A 10121-nucleotide genomic window follows, 5' to 3' on the forward strand; every position below is an offset into this window, starting at 1 on the left:
TATGCAGTTGTCAATCATCAGTCACTCTCAACACAGCTGAAATCTCTAGTAGATAGTAGAAGGCCAAAGGTGAAAAAGTAGACTAGTATTTTTTTTTTTTAAGTACATTTAGATACATCATATGAACCCTTGCAGCAGCTGTGGGTTGTCCTTGCTAGTTGGAGAATGGGGGAGCATAGGCTGTTACTATAATCTCAATTTAAAAAAAAAACATGATTAGCAACACCCCCCCGTCCAAAAAGAAAAAAAAACAGTTGTCAGATGCTCTTTAGCTGCAACACTTTCTTTGGAGAAGAAAATTACATATTGCTTGTAATTACTATCACAAAATTGCAATATTAGTTTAGAATTCTTAAATACTCCTGATGTCACAAAATTTCCTCATATAAACTTCATAAATCATTCAACAGCTATGATCTTCATCATCTGTGTTGGTAGTCAGATAAGGAACAGTTTTGTTTTTTGTTTTTTACAGAATCCATTAAATATTTAAGAGAGAGATTTACAAAAGCTCCTCATTTTGCATGAAAAGAGTGCATCTTTGTTTGCTCTTTGTGGTTTGATGGTAAAGTTGTACACTTCTAGAAACATGTTGACATTTAGAAATGGCCAGATGCTGCTGGAGAAAAAAAAAGTGACACTTCTTAAAGTGCATTTCTACATCAACCCCTGTGATATGTGGTGACACTTGGACAATATAGGCCAGAGTCATCCTTAATCCAGTGCAATGTAGTTGGGGCCTGGAAGGAATGCCAAAGAGGAAAAACAACAGCAGAGACGTGATTTCTCACATTTACCCATTTCTACCTACTTTTCCCCCAACATCCCATCTGTCTGTTTTTCTCAGTCGCTTCACTTTTGAGATACTTTTTTAAATTGTTGTTGTTGTTGTTTGTTTTTTTCCCTTTTTTAATTTTTTTTTTCCCATGATAGGAAATTTGGCTTACATGCATACGTTTCGGTTTGTTATGTAATATGTGATGAGGAATTTTTCAAAATTTTCACAGTATATTTGAAATAATGTAAATGAATAAATAAAGCAGTCACAGCAATGGAGCAGAATGTAATGAGCTCTTATTAAAAATTACTCACTATAGACTTTATAGCACAATTTGTAATGTTATCCAAATGTGCAGTGAGTATCACTGAAAACTCTACTGTACACTCTCCTGCTTCCTCAAGTGGCTGGTTTAAGACCTCAAGGACGGATTAAAAATCACACTGGTTTATTGTAACCCTTTGAGAACTGTATGCACTGCAGATAAAGGGCATGTTCATTCCTCCTGAACAGGAGTTATAATGGTAATTGGTTCCAATCAGTTTCCCACAATGCCTCAGGAAAATAGCGTATAACCAAAAGTCACTACCTAGGCATTATACAGCATCATTATGCTGAAGTTAAAATGCACATTAAAAATCTAAGGAGCTTGGAAAGAAAAAGCGTCTGGACTTCTTTGAGTTGCTTGAAGACGTTTCACCTCTCATTCGAGAAGCTTCTTCAGATCTAAGGGTCAAATGGTGGAGAGTCCCAGATTTAAACCCAGTGGGAGTTTCCCCCCAAAGAGGGACAAATGATGATGATCCTCTACCTAATCAAATGAGCCAAGGTGTGAAACCGGGTGTGGGTCACAATCAGCCAGGGTTTCGGGTGAGCTCATTGTGAAACCTGGCCCCACCCTATCATGTGATTTCCTGAGGTCAGATGGCCCAGGATGTGAGTGGGCATTAAGGCGTCTTGGAAGGGATCTCACCATTTGACCCTTAGTACTGAAGAAGCTTCTCGGATGGTAAATGGTAAATGGCCTGTATTTATATAGCGCTTTACTAGTCCCTAAGGACCCCAAAGCGCTTTACATATCCAGTCATCCACCCATTCACGCACACATTAACACACTGGTGATGGCAAGCTACATAGTAGCCACAGCCACCCTGGGGCGCACTGACAGAGGCGAGGCTGCCGGACACTTGCGCCACCGGGCCCTCTGACCACCACCAGTAGGCAACGGGTGAAGTGTCTTGCCCAAGGACACAACGACCGAGACTGTCCAAGCCAGGGCTCGAACCAGCAACCTTCTGATTACAAGGCGAACTCCCAACTCTTGAGCCACGATCGCCCTCGTTTCACCACGGATGAGAGGTGAAACGTCTTCAAGCAACTCAAAGAAGTCCAGATGCTTTTTTTTTCTTTCCAAGCTCCTTAGACTACGATGACTTGGATGACTGAGAACCTTCACACGCACATTAAAAATGTTTACACAACATATACGTTATTCATTAATAATATGAGAAAATATGATCAATATGTCTTGGCATTTATTTATCTATTTAGCCAATTTATTGTTTCAAAATAGACCACGATCACCCTGGCTATGTGTGTCATTTAAATAGTTTAGGGTTTCAGTCTAATTTTCCTTTTGTGCCTTTAATACAACCCAAGCATACATAATGGTTCTGCAGGTTCTATTATTATGAGTATATTTAATTCAATTCAATTCAATTTTATTTATATAGCGCCAAATCACAACAAAAGTAGCCTCAAGGTGCTTCATAGATACAGACCCAACAATCATATGACCCCCTATGAGCAAGCACTTTGGCGAAAGTGGGAAGGAAAAACTCCCTTTTAACAGGAAGAAACCTCCGGCAGAACCAGGCTCAGGGAGGGGCGGCCATCTGCTGCGACCGGTTGGGGTGAGAGAAGGAAGACAGGATAAAAGACATGCTGTGGAAGAGAGACAGAGGTTAATAACAGATATGAGGGGTCTATCAACACATAGTGAGTGAGAAATATGATGCTTGGTCTGCAGCTCAGTAATAAAGAAAAATAAGGGTAAGTGAGATGTGACTGTCTTTTAGACAAAAGGAATAAAAGTTGATCTGTTATAGACAGAATGTCTGCCCTACTTATTCTAAAGCTATGCACACACTGTAAGCTAATTACCAAAATAACCACTGGCAACAGGAAAGTGGCGGAGCCCAGTATAAACCTTTCAGCACTCCCAGCACCTTGACAAGAATCAAGAGTAAGAGATGCCTTCTACTTTCTAAACCCACTGCTTGTTATTCCACCAGTCTGAGACAGGACATTTTGAGTCAAACTTAATTTCTGCCTGTCTTCTTTAAAAACGCAATGAATTTATAAATGCATACAAATGTTTTATTAACTATATTTTTATTCTGTATTTTCCCAGTTTCTTCTGTAAAACAGAAATCAACCTTGTTGATAACTCACCCTGATTTTAGAGTGCTGCACTCAATGATTTGAAAGGTTGCCAACTGTGACTATCAGTCAATTTAACATCCTAGGCAAGTAATATTTTTAAATGATTCAGTGAAATTTAAGTAGCCATGAGTGATAAACCTGTCATTTTTGGTGTTAGTGAGCACAATTTTTATTAATCCTTTATTTATCCAGGTAAAAAATCTCATTGAGATTAAAAATCTCATTTCCAAGAGAGACCTGGCATCATAGCAACAAAAGTCACATACCACATAGGTATATAACATTTAAAACAAATACAATATCCCATACAAACATGTGTAAAATATACAATAACAGATCAAATTAAGAGTACATTAAAAACAATCACACTGAGTAAAAGAGCTGGGGCCCGTTCTTCGTACGTCGCTTACTACATCCGCTTACTACATCCAAGATCAAATGACACATCCAAGACCAAATCATCGTGCTAACCGTGAGCTCGCTAATCCGGTTCTCCGAACACACCTGCTGTTGACGATTAGTACAGCTGGATGTTTGTTTTTCTTTTTTACGGGTTGTACGGAAGCCCCAAACGCAATTTCATTGTTCTTTGACAATGACAATAAATAAATAAATACTTGAAATACTTGAAATACTTGATGAAGTAATGTGAGATCACTGGGTGTCGTAAAAGGGGCTATGCGTCGATAGTAGAAACATTGATCGGCAACCCTCCGATTGGTCGGCGAAAATGTTGAAGGAGCGCGCTCGGTATTTTTCAGCAGCAGAGCAAGAACTCTTGAGTGAGGGATTTCAGGAGTTTCAGAGTTTAATCAGAACGCAAGGGAACACTGCAAAGGCTGCAAAAGCAAGGAGAGAGGGCTGGCAGAAAGTTGCTGACAAATTAAACTCGTAAGTAATTTAATAATAACAATAATAATGGAGTGGATTTATATAGCGCTTTTCAAGGCACCCAAAGTGCATGACAATGCCACTATTCAGTCACTCTCACATTCACACACTGGTGGAGGCAGCTACGGTTGTAGCCACAGCTGCCCTGGGGCAGACTGACAGAAGCCAGGCTGCCATATCGCGCCATCGGCCCCTCTGGCCAACACCAGTAGGCGGTAGGGTAGATTTATCATATCACACTATATTATCCAATATTATATTGCATTATATTATATTATAATATGTTATATTATATCCCCTTTCACATTAGAGCCAAAACAGGACCCACTAGAACATGGGAACAAGTAAAAGTGAAATATAAGGATATTCTACAGAATGGTAATATTTATCACTTATATTGCTTTTCGTCTTTTGGAAAAAGACCCTGGAATACTCTGTTTGTTTGTTCATAACAGCAACCAAGAAAAGGGCAGAGCAAAAAAAGACAGGTGGTGGTCCTGCACCCCCTCGTCAACAAGTTGGTTAAGTAAATACACTCAACAAAAATATAAACGCAACACCTTTGTTACTGCTCCCATTCCCCATGGGATGGACGTAGAGACCTAAAATTCATTCCAGATACACAATATAACCATCCCTCCCAAACAGTGGTCACAAATCAGTCCAAATGTGTGGTAGTGGGCACATCTGCCATATTGATATATCCATCCCACCTCACAGGTGTGCCACATCAGGATGCTGATCTGACATCATGAGTAGTGCACAGGTGTACCTCAGACTGCCCACAACAAAAGGCCACCCTGGAATGTGCAGTTTTTTGCGCTATTGGGGGTCTGGGGACCCAGAACCGGTCAGTATCTGGTGTGACCACCATTTGCCTCATGCAGTGCAACACATCGTCGCATGGAGTCTATCAGATTGTCAGTTGTGGCCTGTGGAATGTTGGTCCACTCCACTTCAATGGCTGTGCGAGGTTGTTGGATATTCGTGGGAACTGGTACACGCTGTCGTATACGCCGGTCAAGCACATCCCGAACATGCTCAATGGGTGACATGTCCGGTGAGTATGCTGGCCATGCAAGAACTGGGACATTCTCAGCTGCCATCTGCCCTGAACAATGTGAACCATGATTCATCCGTGAAGAGAACACCTCTCCAACGTGCCAGACGCCATCGAATGTGAGCATTTGCCCACACAAGTCTGTTACGGCGACGAGCTGGAGTCAGGTCAAGACCCCGATGAGGACGACGGGCATGCAGTTGAGCGTCCCTAAGACGGTTTCTGACAGTTTGTGCAGAAATTGTTTGGTTGTGCAAACCAATTGTTCCAGCAGCTGTCTGGGTGGCTGGTCTCAGACGATCTTGGAGGTGAACCTGCTGGATGTGGAGGTCCTGGGCTGGTGTGGTTACACGAGCTCTGCAGTTGTGAGGCCGGTTGGATGTGCTGCCATATTCTCTGAAACGCCTGTGGAGACGGCTTATGGTTGAGAAATGAACATTCAATGCACGGGCGACAGATCTGGTTGACATTCCTGCTGTCAGCATGCCAGTTGCACGCTCCCTCATTGCTTGTGGCATCTGTGGCATTTTTCTGTGAGACAAAACTGCACATTCCAGGGTGGCCTTTTGTTGTGGGCAGTCTGAGGTACACCTGTGCACTACTCATGATGTCAGATCAGCATCCTGATGTGGCACACCTGTGAAGTGGGATGGATTATCTCAATATGGCAGATGTGCCCACTACCACACATTTGGACTGATTTGTGACCACTGTTTGGGAGGGATGGTTATATTGTGTATCTGGAATGAATTTTAGGTCTCTACGTCCATCCCATGGGGAATGGGAGCAGTAACAAAGGTGTTGCGTTTATATTTTTGTTGAGTGTAATACCCTCACGGGAAAATCGATATCTCTCAATGAGCACACTGTCACGCTGAGCTAAAGGATCCTGTCTATCCCGCAATATACGCTGGATTCTGAGGACTCTCCTTATCAATCTTGCACCTTCCGCAATGGGTTGCTCGCGTATACGGACAGGACATGGCTGCGACAGGCTTCCCAAATCCACCTTCGCTTTTATAGCCGTGGTCTCTCATCTTGATTACACGAAGTAATTTACAATTACTACTCTGAAATATGAATTACATCTGTAATAATCACATACATGTAATAGAATGTTAATAGTACATTTCCCTTTTTTAGGAAATGACCTGTATGTATCTGTGTGAAATCAATAAAAGGATCAAGTGCTGCATTATCTTCAGTTACATTGATGTTATTTATTTATGGTGAAACAGTGGTGGAATATCGCTGTTGCTTTCGTATAAATGAAGCGGACACACCTGCGTGGCCGCGATCTAATCCTGTTTACATAAAGTAAACCTGCTCCCGAGCAGGTTTACACTTACGGCTCTGTTGCTATGACAGCAAGTCCCGGATGAGCTTCGGGGAACCGAACGATCCACGATCACGCAAAATCGTTCCTTTAAGACAGACTTAAACTCTCCCAAGGTAACCAATTCTGATAATTTAAGTTCCTTCTGCAGATTATTCCAGGAAGCAGGGGCATAGTATTTAAAAGCCCTTTTCCCCAATTCTGTTCTGATTTTTGGGACAATCAATTGTATGATTTTGTTCAAACGAAGGTTGTATTGGTTGTGGTTTTTACACATATAAACACATAAATAAGATGGAACCAGCCCAAGGAGAGATTTATAGATAAAGATCAACCAATGGGAGAGTCTGAGAATATGCAAAGATGGACATTTAGCAGCAGCATACAAAGAACAATGATGTACTGTACATGATTTTCATAGCCAGTGTTAGGTGAGGCTGTGTGCAGTCAGGAATAGGACCCAAGGTGCAGACTCCGGAGACAGACGTGAACTCAAAAAGGCTTTAATGCGGAACGCAACATGACATAACTAGAAAAACTCAAAATAAACTTACACCGGTGGACAGGCAAACACACAGCAAAATAAACGGTAGATCGCGACACGGACACAGAGAAACACAGGGCTTAAATACACAGAGGGAGCAATCAGGGAATGAGTAACAGGAGGGAAACACAGCTGGGACAAATCAGAACTGACGAGACCAAAGAAGCGTAAACTGAACACACTGAGAAAAGACACAGACCTTCAAAGTAAAACAGGAAACACATAACACAGACTGAACAAAGACACAGCCTCACATGTAGGCACTACAGAGGGAACAGAGACGTGGGACCAGGGCAGACACAAACACTGAGTGGACACGGGGATATAGGAACTAAGGATACACATAGACGCGAACTAGACAAGGGGATGCAGGTGATAGGGGAGACAGAGCAACTAAAGAAGACAGAGACATAAACCATGAGACAGAACTCAAAGAAACCAAAAAACTAGAAAATATAAATAATATCATACACTCAAAAACCCTGGGTCAACGACCCAGGCATCCTAACAGTACCCCCCCTTAAGGGCTGGCTTCCAGACAGCCCAAACCAAAACCTCAAAATCAAAAAAAACAAAAACAACCCAACCAGGGTGGGCGGCGGGGGAAACAGGATGGAGGGCTCGAAACAAATGAAACACATTGAGCCAGAAACAAAAAAAAGTGCAAACACTGGAGCCCGGAAAGCAACAGAACAAAAAACAGGCTCATGACAGGCGCAGGCAGCCAGGAAAAACAGTTCACAAAAAGTTCAGGGGGCCGGCCCGGAGGCTGACAGCACAATAGTCCAAACCCGGGCAGTTCAGGGGGGCGGCCCGGAGGCTGACGGCCCAAGAGCCCAGAAAACAGTTCAGGAGGCCGGCCAGGCGGGAGGCACCGGTGGCGACGGAGCAGATCAGGAGGCCGGCCGGGCGGGAGACACCGACGGCGACGTAGTTCAGGGGGCTGTCCATGACAGCAATGACGTCCAGTCATCGGCCGGAGAGGACATGCAGAACGAGCAGGCCGGACGGGACGAGCAGGACGTGCAGGACGAGCAGGCCGGACAAGATGTGCAGGACGTGCAGGCCGGACAGGACGAGCAGGCCGGACAGGACGAGCAGGCCGGACAGGATGTGCAGGAACAGACAGCATGGAGACCTCTGGAGCAGACGAAGCTGAACACTCGGAGGCTGGACCAGGCGGAGCTGCAGAGGCCGAAGCCGGACCAGGCTGAGGCGAAGCAGGAACAGAGGCTGCTGCAGAGGCTGAGGCCGGACCAGGCGGAGCTGCAGACTCGGAGGCCGGACCAGGCGGAGCAGAAGCAGAAGCTGGACCAGGCGTTGCAGAGGCAGAAGCTGGACCAGGCGTAGCAGAGGCAGAAGCTGAACCAGGCGTAGCAGAGGCAGAAGGCTGACCGGGCTCCTCGGGCCCTCCAGCTGACGTGGCAGAAGGCTGACCGGGCTCCTCGGGCCCTCCAGCTGACGTGGCAGAAGGCTGAACGGGCTCCTCGGGCCCTCCAGCTGACGTGGCAGAAGGCTGAACGGGCTCCTCGGGCCCTCCAGCTGACGAGACAGGTGGCTGAACGGGCTCCTCGGGCCCTCCAGCTGACGAGACAGGTGGCTGAACGGGCTCCTCGGGCCCTCCAGCGGAGACAGGTGGCTGAACGGGCTCCTCGGGCCCTCCAGCGGAGACAGGTGGCTGAACGGGCCCCTCGGAGCCTCCAGCGGAAACAGGTGGCTGAACGGGCCCCCCCTCGGAGCCTCCAGCGGAAACAGGTGGCTGAACGGGCCCCTCGGACCCTCCAGCGGAGACAGGTGGCTGAACGGGCCCCCCCTCGGACCCTCCAGCGGAGACAGGAGGCTGAACGGGCCCCTCGGACCCTCCAGCGGGAACAGACGGCTGAAGCAGTCCCTCGGACCCTCCAGCGGAGGCAGATTGCTGGACGGATGACAGAAGAGAGGAGTGACGATGGCGTCGCTTCCTTCTAGATGAGGGAACTGAAACTGGGGGAGATACGGAGACCTCCTCCTCATCCGACCACATGGCCGCCAGGAAAAAGGCAGGCGAATGGGCAGGCGAACAAGGTCCTGGCTGGTGTGAGGAAGGAGAGGCAGTCAGAGGTAGAGACGAGGCAGGTGGTGAGTGTGTGTTGTCCTGGGGCGGCGGTGAAGAAGTGGAAGTGAAGGTAGAGAGAGCAAGCTCGCCAGCCCTGACTTGCTCCCTCCAGGCAGCTATGGAGCTGCCCAGCACAGTGTCGATAGAAAACTGAGTAAGCCGAGGGTTGCTCCGAATGATGGCATCCACAGCACTTAGCCCAACTGCCATGGTCCTCAAATCATTGGCCTGAGCAATGCGGTCAAGGAGCCTAATCATCTGCTCCATCTCAGCATCGAATCCAAAAGCTGAAGAGTCTGCAGGGTCCATGTTCTGGTCGCGATCTTCTGTTAGGTGAGGCTGTGTGCAGTCAGGAATAGGACCCAAGGTGCAGACTCCGGAGACAGACGTGAACTCAAAAAGGCTTTAATGCGGAACGCAACATGACATAACTAGAAAAACTCAAAATAAACTTACACCGGTGGACAGGCAAAACACACAGCAAAATAAACGGTAGATCGCGACACGGACACAGAGAAACACAGGGCTTAAATACACAGAGGGAGCAATCAGGGAATGAGTAACAGGAGGGAAACACAGCTGGGACAAATCAGAACTGACGAGACCAAAGAAGCGTAAACTGAACACACTGAGAAAAGACAGAGACCTTCAAAGTAAAACAGGAAACACATAACACAGACTGAACAAAGACACAGCCTCACATGTAGGCACTACAGAGGGAACAGAGACGTGGGACCAGGGCAGACACAAACACTGAGTGGACACGGGGATATAGGAACTAAGGATACACATAGACGCGAACTAGACAAGGGGATGCAGGTGATAGGGGAGACAGAGCAACTAAAGAAGACAGAGACATAAACCATGAGACAGAACTCAAAGAAACCAAAAAACTAGAAAATATAAATAATATCATACACTCAAAAACCCTGGGTCAACGACCCAGGCATCCTAACAGCCAGTAATAAAACG

At 46.0% G+C, this 10121-nt stretch overlaps 1 protein-coding gene across 1 annotated transcript; it reads right to left on the minus strand.

The window, feature by feature from the left end:
- Positions 1-7610: 7610 nt before the first annotated feature.
- On the minus strand, positions 7611-9458 carry LOC146677114 (uncharacterized). Its single transcript, XM_085381229.1, has 2 exons — positions 8795-9458; positions 7611-8596 (listed from the first exon to the last, which is right to left on the minus strand). Exons 1-2 carry the CDS (start codon positions 9456-9458, stop codon positions 7617-7619), a joined length of 1644 nt encoding a protein of 547 aa, XP_085237355.1. The 3' UTR covers positions 7611-7616.
- Between the last annotated feature and the right edge of the window lie 663 nt (positions 9459-10121).

The sequence above is a fragment of the Rhamphochromis longiceps genome, linkage group LG2 (assembly GCF_057381845.1).
Source record: "Rhamphochromis longiceps isolate RC_006_pf linkage group LG2, R_longiceps_female_GT1.1, whole genome shotgun sequence".
Classification (NCBI taxonomy): Eukaryota; Metazoa; Chordata; class Actinopteri; order Cichliformes; family Cichlidae; genus Rhamphochromis; species Rhamphochromis longiceps.

Excerpts from the sequence above, each read along its gene's own strand:
- LOC146677114 (XM_085381229.1), bottom strand. The coding sequence starts at position 9,458 with ATGGACCCTGCAGACTCTTCAGCTTTTGGATTCGATGCTGAGATGGAG. Across the intron at positions 8,597-8,794 it reads GCCACCTGTTTCCGCTGGAG|CTGGAGGGCCCGAGGAGCCC; the intron begins GCTCCGAGGGGG and ends CTGTCTCGTCAG.